Source organism: Lepus europaeus, chromosome 7, assembly GCF_033115175.1.
Source record: "Lepus europaeus isolate LE1 chromosome 7, mLepTim1.pri, whole genome shotgun sequence".
Taxonomy (NCBI): Eukaryota; Metazoa; Chordata; class Mammalia; order Lagomorpha; family Leporidae; genus Lepus; species Lepus europaeus.
This window is the reverse complement of record NC_084833.1, coordinates 15,714,485-15,732,436: the sequence shown is the minus strand read 5'-3', so window position 1 is coordinate 15,732,436 and position 17,952 is coordinate 15,714,485. Positions and strand designations below refer to the sequence as shown.

The 17,952-nt window shown below is 37.2% G+C and overlaps 2 protein-coding genes across 2 annotated transcripts; both read right to left on the bottom strand.

Moving 5' to 3' along the window:
* Nucleotides 1-221: 221 nt before the first annotated feature.
* On the bottom strand, nt 222-1,175 carry LOC133764277 (olfactory receptor 5W2-like). Its single transcript, XM_062197949.1, has one exon. It carries the CDS (start codon nt 1,152-1,154, stop codon nt 222-224), a length of 933 nt encoding a protein of 310 aa, XP_062053933.1. The 5' UTR covers nt 1,155-1,175.
* A 7,750-nt stretch (nt 1,176-8,925) lies between these two features.
* LOC133764276 (olfactory receptor 5I1) lies at nt 8,926-9,870 on the bottom strand. Its single transcript, XM_062197948.1, has one exon. The coding sequence runs from the start codon at nt 9,868-9,870 to the stop codon at nt 8,926-8,928; it is 945 nt and encodes a 314-aa protein (XP_062053932.1).
* Between the last annotated feature and the right edge of the window lie 8,082 nt (nt 9,871-17,952).

The window sequence follows — 17,952 nt, the reverse complement described above, 5'->3', positions numbered from 1 at the left end:
TTTTCCATAGGTAGTATCATATATAAATTCAAGAGACACAGAATGGAGCATATCAGGTATGGGGAACTACATTTAATGAATGTTTTGTTAGTAAAAATTCTCATTCGAATTAAAGTGCTTGGAGAAATTTATCAGAAATATATTGCACAATATAATTTTATGAAAACAAGCCTAGGAAAATATAAACATAGGGAAGTTTTCTTTTTTTTTTATCTAAGTCTTTAAAACCAGCATCGATTTTTCAGTTTCTCTAGGGCCTCTTTCACATCTTTGTTCCGCAGGCTGTAAATCAGAGGGTTCAACATGGGAATCACTAGGGTGTAAAACAGTGAGGTCCTCTTGTCCTCATCTAGAGAGTAGGCAGAACTTGGTCTGAAGTACATGAAGAGCATGGTGCCCTGGAAAATCGCAACTGCAGTTAAGTGGGAGGTGCAGGTGGAGAAAGATTTGAACCTCCCCTCAGCAGAGCGGATCTTCAAAACGGATGAGATGATGTAACAGTAAGAGACAAGAACTCCTGAAATGGTACTCAGTTCAAGGAAACCAAAAACAGTGAAGATCACCAACTCATTGACCTGTGTGTCTGAGCAGGACAGTAGTAGCAGAGGAGGGATATCACAGAAGAAATGATTAATCTCATTGGACCCACAGAAACATAAGCGGAATGTTAATGATGTATGTAACAATGAATCTGTCATTCCCACTAGGTAAACCCCAACCACGAACAGAGAACACATCTTGGTAGACATGTTGACTGTGCAGAGCAAGGGGCTGCTAATGGCCTTGTAGCGATCAAAGGCCATCACTGCCAGCAGCAGACACTCAGAATCAACAAAAATGCAGGAAATGAAAAACTGCAGAGCACAGCCATAGAAGGGAATGGACCTGTCTGTGGCAAATATGTCGGCCAGCATCCTGGGTCCAACTGCAGTGGAGTAGCAGAGGTCACAGAAGGAAAGGTGGCTGAGGAAAAAGTACATTGGGGTGTGCAGCCGGGAATCCAGTCTAATTAAGATGATCATTCCAAGATTTGCCAGGAGGTTAGTGAGATAGACAAGCAGAAATGTGGTAAATAAAATCACTTTCATCTCAGGATTATTGCTAATTCCCAGGAAAATAAATTTAGAAAATGAAGTACAATTCCCCTGATCCATTCTTCTTTCTTCCTATCTAAACCTGAGAGAAAATGCTCAAGAAAATGATTGATGCATACTTAAGTCCTTCTGGACATCTATCATGTATCTGAAAAGTAGAATGTTACTGTTATTCTTATTTTTATACAAAGAAAGTTACCAGTCATATATATACACATATATACAGATATATATTATTAAAATCATTGTCATCCATTTTGACAATAATGGAAAATAAATCTGAGATAGGCAATTATGAAACTTATCTAATTCTACATGCATTCATGAGATATGTAATTTTAACTTTAGCTCAATTGATAGTTTAGGGTGAATTGAAACTTCACTTGGTCTTCAAAATGATGCAGAATACATGGATGTTAGAAAGACATGACTGTAAGATATAGAGGTATGCATTTGCTCTGCTTCTAAATATTCATATCCACACCAAAATGATTAGATTTACTATGTTTGCAAAAAGCATGGTTAGCTTAGTTACAGAAATATAGGATACATCATTAACTGATAAAAATGAAAATTCTACATTATTTATCTTGGCCTATTATCTTCAGTGTTTAACAAGATATAAACTAATTATTACCTACCTTGTATTTATAAATACATCATAGTTTTGCTGTAATAGTCATTATCTGTTTGTAGCATTGGTTTAGAGCTAAAATATGATATTTTCTTACCATAGAATTGTATTAAAGAAAAGAAACGACAGAATTTAAAATTCTCACATTTGGAGGTCATTGAATTTTAAATGGAATTTTACATAAAATGAAAATTAATGAGAGCATATGCTCCTTAGCTATATAGGTTTCTCTGTCTTATGTTCTCTTCATTTTCATGTTGTGCACTGTTTCTTATGTGTGTATGTCTCTTTGTTGATGTAAGAATTGAAACATGAATGATAGATATATAGGAATTTTTGAACCACTTAAATAAGGTAATGGCTTACATGAAATTGTTGTATACATACTGTTACTTGTAATGTGGAAGGTCAAATGTTCCATTTAAATTACAATATCTCTTAAATACATACATATTCTTCTAATATTGAAGGAAAAGAGTTTTGGATATTATATTGGAAATGTATTAAACTGAATACTCTAGTATAAAATGATTCATTCTCAAATATCTTTTTTTTTTTTGTTAAAGCTAAGTTCTTTTCCCCCACCTTACGTTTTTAAATCTGGAGACGCAGTAACTTACCTGTTGGGCAGTGTCCTTGTATCTGAACCCTAGGTACATAGCATTTTATTTTCCAGGGAACATGTGAGGCTTTAGTCTCTGAAGTTGCTTCCCTTAGGCTTTGCTGTGATTATTTATGTTTCTGGTACTAATTTTCCCCTGGGAATACACTAACAACATTTGGAAAGTCCTAACTTGAAATTATTATTGCCATCAAATTGATCCCTGTTAGGAGTAAAACTGCTAATTATTTTAAACACTACATACATAAAATATAATCTAAACCCTCCACCAGAATAAGCAGAAATCTAGTGAAATTCAGCTCCTCACTTAATCAATTTCATTCTATTGCTCACTTTTGCTTCCTTTTTGAAACCTCCATAGTCTCCCATTAAACACACTGAAGGATTCATTTTATTTTATTAAAAATTTAATATGCTACACAGTTCACACATTAAGAGTAAATATTTTGGCTTAAACTGTCCCAGTATCTAATTTCAAAATATTTTGCATCTCCTCAATAAGAAACATCCCCATCCCTTTAATGATTACTAAATAATTAATCAATGTCTGAGACTTTGAATTTGCCTGCTCAGGACAGCATATGTAAGCAGAATCATATAGTATGTGTATGCTTTTTCCAGGCTTCCTTCACAGCTTATAATGTTTGCAAGATGCATCTATACTGTTGTGTGAGCCAGAATATCTTTTTTTTTTACTATTGAACATTATTTAATTTTACATATATAACGCATTTTGTTATATAATACATGCACCAATTGATGAGTAGTTTGGCCTCTAGCCACATTTCACGGAGTCTAGGGTTATATTAAATTCTCTGTACTTTGTACACTCTTATTTCTTTTGTTGCTTCCTATTAAGACTACTTCTAAAGCTTTTAAGGCCTTAGAAATAGAATTTAATTTATAAGTTTATGTAGTTCCTAGCAAGAAAATTTGCAAAGTTAGTTACTTATTAATAATGGTTAAACATCTTAGGCTATTTCATGTGGCGACTAAAATAAAAATAAACATGCTCTGGCTCTGAGAATTAGTTTCTACTAATTCAACATCTATGTGTAAGATTGAATCATTTGAGAATTTTTCAACATATAATAAATATTCTAATAGATTTCAAAATGTATTACAAAGCTGTGCTAATTGAAATAGCATGATATTGACACTAAAATAATCATCCAGAACTATGGAGTAGAACAGAGTCCATAAAGAAATCTACCTATCTCTGGTCCACTGTGCTTGACAAAGGTGATACTAATTTTTTACAAAGGTCTATTTTCAGTTAACTTTATATTCATAAGATTAACCCTGAGTAAGTCAGTACAAAATCATCACATCTCACAGTGTCATTTTCATATATATATAGATTACCTTTTAGGTACACTGTTACCCCAGATCATGGAGAACTTATGGTATTTGTTTTTTTGGGACTGGCTTATTCCACTAAGTATGATAATTTCCAGTTACATCCACTTTGTTGCAAATGACAGCACTTCTTTTTTTTATATAATACTTAATCCAGTCTTCAGTTGATGGGTATATGGGTTTATTCCATATCATAGCTATTGTGAATTGGGCTGCAATAAACATGGGAGTACACATCACTCTATCATATACTGATTTATTGTCATTTGAGTGAATTCCAAGTGGGATGGCTGGGTCATATGGTAGGTTTATATTCAGATTTCTGTGTATCTCCATACTGTCTTCCACAGTGGCTACAACAGTTTATAGTCTTACCAATGGTGGATTAGGGTACCCTTTTCTCTCCATCTTCACCAGCATTTGTTGCTTGGTGATTTCTTTTTTTTTTTTTTTTTAAGATTTGTTTTATTTATCTGAAAGACAGAGTTACAAAGAGAGGCAGAGGCAGAGCATCCACTGGTTCACTCCCCAGATGGCTGCAATGGCCGGAGCTGAGCTGATCCGAAGCCAGGAACCAGGAGCTTCTTCTGGGTTCTCTCATATTGGTGCAGGGGCCCAAAGACTTGAGCCACCTTCTACTGCTATCCCAGGCCATAGCAGAGAGCTGGATTGGAAGAGGGACAGCTGGGACTAGAACTGGTGCCTATATGGGATGTCAGTGCTTCAGGCCCGGGCATTAATGCATTGCGCACAGCGCCGGCCCAACTTGCTGATTTCTTTATGAAAACTATTCTAACTGGAGTGCAGTAAAACCTCATTGTGGTTTAGATTTGCATTTCCCTGATGCCTAGAGATCCTGAGCCTTTTTTCATGTGTCTGTTGGCCATTTGAATTTCCTCTCTTGAAAAATGCCTGTTTAAATTCTTTGCTCATTTCTTAACTGGATTGCTTGTTTCATCATTGTTGAGTTTCTTGAGCTCTTTATAAATTCTGGATATTAATGCTTTATCAGTTGCATCGTTTGCAAATATTTTCTCCCGTTCTGTAGGTTCCCTCTTCATTTTGCTGAGTGTATCTTTTGCAGTGTGAAAGCTTCTCAGCTTGATGTAATCCGTAATCTTATCTTTCAACTTTGGCTTTGATTGCCTGTGCTTCTGGGCTCTTTTCCAAGAAGTATTTGCCTATGCCAATATCTTGCAAATTTTCTCCAGTTTTCCCTAGTAATTTGATGGTACCAGGTTGCAGATTTAGGTTTTTGATCTATTTTGAGTGTTTTTTTTTTTTAAGGTGTAACTTGAGGCTCTCTTTTCATACTTCTGCACATGAAGATCCAGTTTTCCACCATTTGTTGAAGAGCACCATTTATTGAAGAGACTGACCTTGCTCCAGGGAATGATTTTAGCTTCTTTGTCAAAGATAAGGTGGTTGAATTGTGTAGGTTGATTTCTATTCTGTTTGTATACTGTTCCATTGATTTACACATCTGTATTTTTGCCAGTAGTAGGTTGTTTTAATTATAACTGCCATGCAGTATGCCATACAGTAACTCCCCAGCTTTGTTATTGTTCTGTAAGATTGCTTTAGCTATTCAGGGTCTCTTGTGTTTCCATATGAATTTTAGCATCATTTTTTTTATTGATTTGAGAAGAATGTCCTTGGTCTTTTGATTGGGATTACATTGCCTCTGTATGCTGTTCCTGGTATGGGCCTTCTGATGATATTGATTCTTTCAATCAATCAACATGGAAGATTTTTCTGCTTTTTATGTCTTCTTCTATTTCTTTTATTAATGTTTTGTAATTTTCATCATAGACAACGTTGACTTCTTTGGTTTAATTTATTCCAAAGTATTTAGTATTTTGTAGCTATTTTAGATGGGATTGATCTTATTAGTTCTTTCTCAGCGATGGCATTGTCTGCATATGCTAAAGCTACTGATTTTTGTGTTACTTTTATATCCTGCACTTTACCAAACTCTTTTATGAGTTCTAATAGTCTCTTAGTGGTGTCTTTTGGGTCCCCTTTATATAGAAACATGTCATCTGCAAGTAGGAATAGTTTGACTTCCTTCTTCCCAATTTGTGTCCTTTTGATAATGGCTCTGGAGAAAACTTCCAGGACTATATTGATAGCAATGGTGAGAGTGGGTGTTCTTGTCTGATTCTGGATCTTAGTGGGAATGCACATTCTGTCAGTACCCAGAGACCAATTAGGTAGTAGCTAATCAAAACATAACTGGATAGGTCACATATTTACAAAGCAAATATGAACATGCACAACTTTCCCCTTCCTTCTTTGTTTCTAGTTATCTCCAAATGTCTCAGGTATGCTAAGCTCCTTGTGCTCTTTTCTGTGCTTTTATTCCCACCCCCTTTTTTATTGTTTACTCCACTGCGACACTGAAGATTCATCAATGGTTGCCTGAGTTCTGATAAGACTAATACTGTTGCTGGATAATTGTCTTTTGTTTTCCCTGGGAGAACGTTTTATATCCTCAATGCCACCTTGCTGACATCCTTCATGTTAAGTCACTGCATTTGGGTCTGAGAATCAAAGAGAGAAAAATGAAGCAACCCCTCATACTTTGTTTAATGGTATAGGAACACAATTTTGGCTTCCCAACATCACAACTTTAGAATCTGCTCTACTTTTATCCTAAAAATATCAATTTTATGCCAAAGAACCCAGTAATAATTCCATTAAGTTTGCTATTTGATCATTTTTTAAAAAGATTTATTAATTTATTTGAAAGTCAGAGTTACACAGAGAGAAGGAGAGGCAGAGAGAGAGAGTGGTCTTCCATCTGCTGGTTCACTTCCCAATTGGCTGCAATGGCCGGAGCTGGGCCGTTCTGAAGCCAAGAGCTAGGAACCTCTTCTGAGTCTCCCAAGCAGCTCAAGGGGCCCAAGGACTTGGGCCATCTTCTACTGCTTTTCCAGGCCATAGCAGAGAGCTGGATCAGAAGTGGAGCAGCTAGAACTTGAACCGGCGCACATATGGGATGCCTGCACTGCAGTCAGCGGCTTTACCTCCTAAGCCACAAGGCAGACCCTGCTACTCGATCTTTTTAAATGTTCTAGTAAGTTAACTGCAAAAAAGAGTTGGAGGTACTAGTTCTGGTTAAATAGTTCTGCTTAACTATAAAGAGAAAATGTCATTGCTGCTAAGGAGGAAGTTGTAGAGTATACCCAGAATGCATGAGAACTTTTGGTGACTAGTATTTAACACTCTTATCTATTAGGAAATGGTAGAAAAGTTCACCGGACTAAAATAGAAATAAAATTACTAATTAGGTAGATATTTCAGTAATCACAGCAGCTTGGGTCACTTCCTTATACAAGAAGTATAATAATAGCAGGTGAGACGCTCAATGATGTGAAATAAATCATGGAAAAAAGAAAATTTTATATACTATCATTATGTGACCAGAGCTTGAAGCAATTACTGCACTATTTATGAAATATGTCTCCCCTTTCTTTAATATGCATATCTTTATAGACATGTTAGCAAGCAGTTTCTCTGCTTTTTCTATTGCCCAACGTCCTAAAATGAGACAAGGTAAAAGAAATGGTTAAACTTCTATCTCAATGTTTCCTATCGATAGGACATCAAAGGTGAATTGTGGCTTAGGATTCCTACATAACCACAGATGAATAATAGGACCCATTGCAATTTGTGTATTTTTTCAGTTATATATTTATGTGTGTGTACATATTATTAATGCACTTTAATTAAACTTTATTTGAAATTTAAATATAGTTAAAAGGGATGTATGCTTATGTCAAGTTAAATAAGTTGATTCTTTTGGTTGTCACTTGTAAAGATTTTTATGATTGAACAATAATTATGTGCATAAAATATTGATTACTGAAACAAACTTTTTCCATGTTACATATTATCCAGTTTCAGTTTTCAAATGTGCAGTCCTTCTGTGGTTTCCTCTATAACACTGGATTGATCTCCCCATGAGCATACAGGTAGCACCAGGTGACAAATTAGATGGCCTATTTTGTATTTGTGATGAGAGATAAGCTTGTCACATATTTTCAGTAGCACTTTGGTGTATCACAATAAAATAGAGTGAAAAGCATGCAATTTGCATTTTAATTAATCTACAGTGCTCAGTGTACGGATTAGAAAGGGCTCACAGGCCGGCGCCATGGCTCAACATGCTAATCCTCCACCTTGCGGCGCCAGCACACTGGGTTCTAGTCCCGGTCTGGGTGCCAGATTCTGTCCCGGTTGCCCCTCTTCCAGGCCAGCTCTCTGCTGTGGCCAGGGAGTGCAGTGGAGGATGGCCCAAGTGCTTGGGCCCTGCACCCCATGGGATACCAGGAGAAGCACCTGGCTCCTGGCTTCGGATCAGCATGATGCGCCAGCCACGGTGGCCATTGGAAGGTGAACCAGCGGCAAAAAGGAAGACCTTTCTCTCTGTCTCTCTCTCTCACTGTCCACTCTGCCTGTCAAAAAAAAATTTAAAAAAAAAAAAGGAAAAGGCTCCCAAATCATCCTTCGGAGATTATGTGTAGAAGGTTACCAAGCAGGTATTAAACTGCACTTTACAAAATGCACTTGGTTTTGTATTATAGCTTTCCTATCATTTATGCCTCAATTCATCTTCTCATATAATATGCAATTTAATTCATATGAAATACCACACAAACACATTAGTGCTTAAAACCCCAGGCATTACTTCCAACACTTAATTGTCTGAACTCCTTTAACAATCCAGCAATCAATGATGTAATTACTATATTCTCCCGATGTTATAAAAAAATTATCAAGACAAAAATTTCAAGGAATCTCTTCAATGTACCTGCCACTAGCTACATACAGATGTGATATACAAACCATTACAATCTGGCTTCTGCCCTTATCCAATAATCTACATGTGAGTGAGACTGGCTACACATGCACACACACACAACACACACACACAATTTGAAGTTTTTACAATAGCCTTCAGATGACACAATACTTTTGTCATAAATTTCATTTCATAACCATTGAATGATGATGTATTATTTAGCAGCAATTTTTAAATTGTATCTTGAAATTATACAATGCTTTCGACTTTCCATATGTATTTGGTTATGTTAAAAATACATTTGTTTAAATCTCTATTGTGTGAAGTTGTGCATGTGCTGGTAAAGTTGCTCCAGGTTCACAATTTGAGTTGGTGATTGGAGAACTAGATGAATCTTTGATGTTGTATCTCATGAAGAATCTACTTTAGATTTTAGAGCCCTTTTAGCTGCATCTTTTACATCTTTATTTCTCAAACTGTAAATCATCGGATTCAGTACCGGGATGATAATGGTGTAGAACACTGAGACAATTTTATCATTGTTGGGAGAATACAGGTAGCTGGGTCGTGAGTAGATAAAGAGGAGAGTACCCTGATAGATGGCCACGGACGTGAGGTGAGAGGCACATGTAGAGAAGGTTTTCTTCCTCCCACTGGTGGATCGGATCTTTAAGACTGAGAGAAGAATGAAAAAGTAGGAGACAGTGATGATGATGAAACAGATGACTTCCACTGAACTGCCATAGGTGGAGAGGAGCAATTCATTTAGTGATGTATCTGTACAAGACAGCTTAAGCAGTGGAGGGAGGTCACAGAAAAAGTGATTAATAACATTTTTGTCACAATATTTCAGAATAAAGGCAAAGGACGTGTGGACCAGGGAACTCATGTTGCCTCCGATATATGACAAGACAATCAGCCATATACAGATGCTCCGAGACATCACAACTGTATACAGTAAAGGGTTACAGATGGCCACATAGCGGTCATATGCCATAGCAGCTAAGATGAAGGACTCTGTATCTGCAAAAGTACAGAAAAAATAAAACTGGAGGGCACACCCATAATAGGAAATAGTTTTGTTCTCTGAAAGGAAGTTGACTAGCATTTTGGGAACAATGACTGAAGAATAGCAAAGGTCTACAAGTGAGAGATTGCTAAGGAAAAAGTACATGGGAGTTTGAAGGTGAGGATCCACTCTTATTAACAGTATCAATCCAATATTGCCCATTAATATCATACCATATAATAACAGAAATACAAGGAATAGGACAATCTGCAGTTCAGGACGAGTTGGAAAACCTAATAGGATAAATTCAGTCACCAAGGTGTAGTTCTCGCCTGTAAACGCCATCTTCTATGTTTTCCTTTGAAATTCTAGCATCCTAAAATGTTATATTGATGGAGAGACAAAAACAATTAGATATAAATATTGTTTTATTGACTTATAAAAGCAAACAAACAATCAATCAAATTCTAACTAATTCCAAGCATAAATTCTGAACTATATCTTAAGATTTAGTGGATATCTGATTTCATGGTTGCAAGTTTTATTTTATTCATTTGAGTAAAGACTCTATGCATCTTCCATTGGACAATTGGTTTTGTGTGTATGGCGATCAAGTTTGATTTGATGTAACTGTTCTTTCAAGATTTACTTATTTATTTCAATGGTGATATTACAGAGAGAAGGAAAGATAGGACACACACATAAAGAGAGAGAGAGACAGAGAAAGAGGCAGAGAGAGAGAGAGAGAAGAGAGAGAGGGAGAGTGAGGGAGAGGGAGAGATAGAGATCTTCCATCCACTGATTCATTCCCCCAGATGCCTGTAATGGCCGAGGCTGAGCCATAGTGAAGGCAGGAGCAAGGAGTTTCTTCTGGGTCTTGGTGGCAGGGGCACAAGCACTTGGGCCATCTTCCTCTGTTTTATCAGGCATGTTAGGAAGAATCTGGATCAGAAATGGAGCACCGGGACACAAACTGGTGTCTGTATGGGATGCCAGTGTCACAGGTGGCAGCTTAACCCTCTATGTCACAATGCCAACCTTGAACTTCCTTAACATTTTTTTTTTTAATTTGACAGGTAGAGTGAGAGAGAGAGACAGAGAGAAAGGTCTTCCTTCCATTGGTTCACTCCCCAGATGGCCACTATGGCTGGCACTGTTCCAGTCTGAAGCCAGGAGCCAGGTACTTCCTCCTGGTCTCCCACGCGGGTGCAGGGGCCCAAGCGCTTGGGCCATCTTCCACTGTCTTCCTGGGCCACAGCAGCGAGCTGGACTGGAAGAGGAGCAGCTGGGACTAGAACCCGGCGCCCATATGGGATGCCGGTGCTGCAGGCAGAGGATTAACCAAGAGAGCCATGGTGCCGGCCCCTCCTTAACTTTTGTGCTCCAAATATTTTTTTTTTTTTTTGACAGGCAGAGTGGACAGTGAGAGAGAGAGAGAGACAGAGAGAAAGGTCTTCCTTTTGCCGTTGGTTCACCCTCCAATGGCCGCCGCGGTTGGCGCGCTGCGGCCGGCGCACCGCGCTGTTCCGATGGCAGGAGCCAGGTGCTTCTCCTGGTCTCCCATGGGGTGCAGGGCCCAAGCACTTGGGCCATCCTCCACTGCACTCCCTGGCCACAGCAGAGAGCTGGCCTGGAAGAGGGGCAACCGGGACAGGATCGATGCCCCGACCGGGACTAGAACCCGGTGTGCCGGCGCCGCAAGGCGGAGGATTAGCCTAGTGAGCCGCGGCGCCTGCTTGTGCTCCAAATATTAAAAAAAAAAAAAAAAATAGCGGTTGAGAGCATTAACACAAGTGATAAATAAATTAAAAACTGATGATTTTCTTGGTTACGTCATCATTTATTAAATATGCCAGTGACAGCACTGGTGACCTTTTAAATCTCATTTAGTCATAAAAACTACCCTATGACACAGTACAGGGAAGTCCATTGGTGATATTGTTTATCACTTGCTGAAACACTGTCTTGTGTTATTAAGTTACAGAGTGTGAATGGAATGAAACACTGAGACAGAAGAGTTGTTCATTTATTCTCAATTTCCCTGTTTTTAAAATAATCAAGGCATTTCAAAAAAATAAAGAATTATTTAGAGCTAGGGAGAACTTTGTTAGAGTCCTATCTTCATCACATGGAGGCTTTGTAATCTTCAATTTAATAAAAATTATGCTGTGCTGCACTACAGTCAAAAATTATTTCACCGTGCTTCCATGCTGATTCAATTATAAAATTATTTATCCATCTAACCGTCTACTCATTCTTCTTGTGTTTTTCATGTATTGTTCTGTAGAATCACTGACAGAAAGTAAAGAGAAAAATAGTATGAGCAACAGCACTGCTTTCTCTTATTCTTACTTTATGACCAGAGCTGTTATATTCACAACTGCTGTCATCCACAGAATGCTTCTAGTATGTAATGCAATGATTCAGAAATTTTATGTATATATCAAAACAAATTACTGAGTGGGTTATTATAATTCTCCTACAGATAAAAAAATTAAATAGAAAATGTAAGATTTAGGATTGTTTTTCCTTCTTACTGTTTGTTTGATTCTTACTTGAGGGTGAAGCTTATGGTTATAAAATAAAATGAAAGTATGTTATTGTAAAAATTAAAGGCAAGAATAAGAATGGAAGGAGGAGGGAGGGTAGGAGTATGGGTGGGATGGAGGAGAGGGTGGAAAATATCACTATGCTCCTAGATCCATACATCTGAAATACATGAAATGTGTTCACCTTAATAAATGAAATGCATTTTTGGAAAAAAGAGACCTGGAAAGTTACAAAAGATTTAGGACGTGATGAGCACAGGATTGGAACTCTTGACCTCATTCAAAAACCGCATGTTATGCTGGTTCTCTGTTAACAAGACTTTTATTGCCATATATTTTGGGTGAGGGAATTGATATTGAGAATAACATCTCAGCAATTGTCAGGTGTAATTCAAATTCAGGTGTGTCTAAAGGTAAAGTCCAATAGGAACAAGCACAAAGTGACCAGGACATTAACACTGTGACTACTTGGAGATAGGCTGAGCTTCAGTGGATGGCTGAAAGAGGAAATATTTAAATATTTCCTGAAAAACCAGAGTAATTACTTTTGGGAACTTGATGTTGATTGTCCCTTCTAATAGTCTCAAAAGTATATTTAGAAAACTAGTAAAGGAACAAAAGAGGCATGAAGGTAGCAATAGAAGACAGTGAATATTGTGTTCTTGCTTTAAAGAGAATTAATACAAATATCTAATCAAAATGTTATGATCACCAAATTTTTCTCAAACATATAACAAAATTTGGGTTAGATAAGATACTAATTCAAATTATTTGGCAGTTTGATCTGTGTTCAATTTAATTGAACTGTGTTCAATTCTCTTACTTGCAAGACAAACCATGTTTAAATAAGTGATGCTTTACATTTTATAGAAGCTATTTCAGAAAAAGTAACACCTGGTGGATTATGTATATTCTGCATGATAAATGTGTTCTTCCACTATTTGGACACTGATCACTGGTTATTGCCACAGGTCCACAGAAACTGATTTTTCACACCACTCACACCAGATTGGACTATGTAATAACATCAGAATCTACTTACCAAGGAAGGTGTCGTTTTCTATTGCCTTGATGAATAATCTCACCAAGAGAACCAGGGGCTTTTACATACATTTTCATGTCATTAGGGACCTAATAATTGAGGGATTACAAATATGCTCAATTCCAAAAAACTCCAAGGGAATTGTTAACGGGATGTTGTTTTTGTTATCTTTTTCCAAAACACATCGGTGATTAAAATGGAAATATGATTGTGTTAATCAGAAGAGATAATGTTTGATCTCAATAGTATTGGAGTTCTGTCTCTATATTTTTAACTCACACTTTAAAAAAGCAATTTTAATGTTTTATATTTATCATCTGCAAAGTAGTATTTTAATATATGAAATCAAGCTTTCCCTTTTTTGACTACTTATTCATCGAAGTCTGGAAGCTTCTTTATTCTACTTGCTCATAAATGCATAAGACATGATTTTGAACTATAATTATCCCACTATGCCATGTTGCACTACAAGTTGATTCCTTCGCTCTAACCCTGGTTTGGTGCCCATTATTGAAATTTCTCTATTGCTTGTTAACCTCCAAGTCTTTGATAACCATTGTTCTGAGATTGAGATTCTTTTTTTTTTTAAACTTTTATTTATTTATTTATTTTTTCTTTCTTTTCTTTTTTTTTTTTTTTTTTTTGACAGGCAGAGTGGATAGTGAGAGAGAGAGACAGAAAGAAAGGTCTTCCTTTTTGCCGTTGGTTCACCCCTCCAAAGGCCAATGCGGCCGGCGCATCGTGCTGATCCAAAGCCAGGAGCCAGGTGCTTTTCCTGGTCTCCCATACGGGTGCATGGCCTAAGGACTTGGGCCGTCCTCCACTGCATTCCTGGGCCATAGCAGAGAGCTGGCCTGGAAGAGGAGCAACCAGGATAGAATCCGGTGCCCCAACCAGGACTAGAACCTGGTGTGCTGGCGCCGCAAGACGGAGGATTAGCCTGTTAAGCCATGGTGCCGGCCTAAACTTTTATTTAATGAATATAAATTTCCAAAGTACAGCTTATGGATTACAATGACTCCCCCCCCCATAACTTCCCTCCCACCTGCAACCCTCCACTTTCCCGCTCCCTCTCATCTTCCATTCACATCAAGATTCATTTTCAATTCTCTTTATATACAGAAGATCAGTTTAGTATATATGAAGTAAAGATTTCAACAGTTTGCCCCCATATAGTAACACAAAGTGAAAAATACTGTTTGAGTACTAGTTATAGCATTAAATCACAATGTACAGCACATTAAGGACAGAGATCCTACATGATATTTTTTTTAAGAATTGATTAATTTTCTATGCAATTTCCAATTTAAAACCAAGTTGTTTTTTTTTTTTTCATTTTCAATTATCTTTATATACGGATGATCAATTCAGTATAAACTAAGTAAGGATTTCATCAGTTTGCACCCACACAGAAACACAAAGTGTAAATTACTGTTTCAGTACTAGTTATAGCATTACTTCACATTGGACAACACATTAAGGACAGATCCCACATGAGACGAAAGTACACAGTGACTCCTGTTGTTGATTTAACAATTTGACACTCTTCTTTATGGTGTCAGTAATCTCCCTAGGCTCTAGTCATGAGTTGCCAAGGCTATGGAAGCCTTTCATTTTCGCCAACTTCGATCTTATTCTGCTAGGGTCATAGTAAAAGTGGAAGTTCTCTCCCCCCTTCAGAGAAAGGCACCTCCTTCTTTGATGGCCCCATTCTTTCCACTGGGATCTCACTCGCAGAGAACTTTCATTTAGGTCTTCTTCTTCTTTTTTTTTTTTTTTTTTCCAGAGTGTCTTGGTTTTCCATGCCTGAAATACTCTCATGGGCTATGAGCCAGATCCAAATGCCTTAATGGCTGATTCTGAGGCCAGAGAGCTATTTAGGACATCTGCTATTCTATGAGTCTACTGTGTCTCCTGCTTCCCATGTTGGATCATTCTCTCTCTTTTTGATTCTATCAGTTAGTATTAGCAGACACTAGTTTTGTTTGTGTGATCCCTTTGACTTTTAGATATATTAGTGTGATCAATTTTGAACTGAAGATGATCATTTGGACTAGTGAGATGGCATTGGCACATGCCACCTTGATGGGATTGTATTGGAATCCCCTGGTACATTTCTAACTCCACCATTTGGGGCAAGTCCAATTGAGCATGTCCCGAATTGTACATCTCCTCCCTCTCTTTTTCCCACTCTTATATTTAACAGGGATCACTTTTCAGTTAAAATTTAAACACCTAAGAAAAATTGTGTGTTAATTACAGAATTCAACCACTAGTACTAGAACAAAAAAATACTAAAATGGATAAAGTATTACATTGTACATCAACAGTCAGGACAAGAGCTGGTCAAGTCACCTTTTCTCATAGTGTCCATTTCACTTCCACAGGTTTCCCCTTTGGTGCTCAGTTAATTGTCACCAATCAGGAAGAACATATGATATTTGTCCCTTTGGGACTGGCTTATTTCATTCAGCATGATGTTTCCCAGATTGCTCCATCTTGTTGCAAATGACCGGGTTTCATTGTTTTTGACTGCTGCATAGTATTCTATAGAGTACATGTCTCATAATTTCTTTATCCAGTCTACTATTGATGGGCATTTGGGTTGGTTCCAGGTCTTAGCTATTGTGAAGTGAATTGCAATAAACATTAATGTGCAGACGGCTTTTTTGTTTGCCAATTTAATTTCCTTTGGGTAAATTCCAAGGAGTGGGATGGCTGGGTTGTATGGTAGGGTTATATTCAGGTTTCTGAGGAATCTCCAGACTGACTTCCATAGTGGCTTAGCCAGTTGGCATTCCCACCAACAGTGGGTGAGTGTCCCTTTTTCCCCACATCCTCTACAGCATCTGTTGTTGGTAGATTTCTGAATGTGAGCCATTCTAACTGGGGTGAGGTGAAACCTCATTGTGGTTTTAATTTGCATTTCCCTGATTGCTAGTGATCTTGAACATTTCTTCATGTGTCTGTTGGCCATTTGAATTTCCTCTTTTGAAAAATGTCTATTTATATGCTTGGCCCATCTCTTAAGTGGGTTGTTTGTTTTGATGATGTGGAGTTTCTTGATTTCTTTGTAGATTCTGCTTATCAACCCTTTACCTGTTGCATAGTTTGCAAATATTTTTTCCCATTCTGTCAGTTGCCTATTCACTTTCCTGACTGTTTCTTTTGAAGTACAGAAACTTCTCAATTCGTTGCATTCTCAAATGCTAATTTTGGCTTTGACTGCCTGCGCTTTGGGGTCTTTTCCAGGAAGTCTTTGCCAGTGCCTGTATCTTGAAGGGTCTCTCCAATGTTCTTTAATAATTTGATGGTGTCGGGTCATAGATTTAAGTCTTTAATCCATGTTGAGTGAATTTTTGTGTAAGGTGAAAGGTATGGGTCTTGCTTCAAGCTTCTGCACATGGAAATCCAATTTTCCCAGCACCATTTATTGAATAGACTGTCCTTACTTCAGGGATTGGTTTTTATCTTTCATATACAAAGGGGGATGTGTTGTATGTCTTTCTGTGTGTCACCTATTTCACCTAATATCATATCTTCCAGTTTCATCCATATCCCTACAAACGACAAAATTTCATAATTTTATGGCTGCATAATTTCGAATGTGTATGTTTGTGTGTGTGTTTGTGTGTGTGTGTGTATTCACCCGATGATGGAAACCTTGGTTGATTTCATATCTTGCCTATTGTGAGTGGTACTGCAATAAGCATGTTGGAATAAGCATCTCTTTGATGTAATAATTTCAGGTCTTTTGGATATGTACCCAATAGAGAGATTTTTGGATCGTATGAAATTCTATTTCCGGTTATTGAAGGAATCTCCATACTGTTTTCCATAGTGTTTGTACTAATTAATGTTACCCTTAAGAGTGAGTAAAATTCTTCTCTGACCACATCAATGCCAGCATTTCTTTCTCTGTGCCCTTTAGTGGTTATTTTTTAATGACACCTGAAATCCAAAACAGGATTTTATTGAGTGTTCTTTACAAATTATAAAGCTTTTAACAATGTAATTATTCTTACTTAAATTATTTCAGAAACTACATAGTAGTTTTAAATGTTACTCTTTTTATGAGTTCTGAAGATTGATCAATTATTTTTGCAGCATTTAAGTGGAGGTTTCTTTACAACTTGCCATCAGCAGATGTTGCTCACAAGACTGAAGGACTCATAGGTCAATATCTTACAGCAAACAGTATCAAGACCATGGTAAGGTCAATCTAAAATAGTAAACTCAAACATGTTCTTATCGTCAACTTAACTACTATGATATATTTTGCACATGACATTTTCATTGAAATAAATACTGGTGCTTTGGGATCTTATACAGAAGGTCATCAGAAAAATATATGCTATTGTTAAGATACCTATAATTCCTACGTTGAATTGAGCCTACTAAATTGGTCTTCCCCAGCTAATGTCTTTTCATATTGGGATTGCTTGGGAAAGAATAATTTTGAAGGTTTTTTTCTGTTTGTTTGTTTTTTGTTTTTTTACAGAAAGTACATCATTTTTAAAGCTTCCGCACAGTAGATGACATCAGTGGCAATGTTATGATCATCTATCTAGTAAATAGTCTCATGAGTGAGACTTTTTTACTATGTCACCCCAAATTTTGACTGGTCACTGATAAATTGTGTTTCATGATTGATTTTGAATTTATTTATTACATTGTTCTTAGAAGTCAGAAGACTGCAAATAATAAGGCAAATGAGTGTTTTAGCTACTCCTCTGCTTAAGCTTTCAATATTTTATCTAATTAGTAACAAAATGAGTGATTTGGTCACAGTGAGTAATTTAGGAAACTCCAACAATTGTAAGGTATATCTATTTG

What these genes read in the sequence shown, in the direction of transcription:
- LOC133764277 (XM_062197949.1), bottom strand. Translation starts at nt 1,154, where the DNA reads ATGGATCAGGGGAATTGTACTTCATTTTCTAAATTTATTTTCCTGGGA.
- LOC133764276 (XM_062197948.1), bottom strand. Translation starts at nt 9,870, where the DNA reads ATGGCGTTTACAGGCGAGAACTACACCTTGGTGACTGAATTTATCCTA.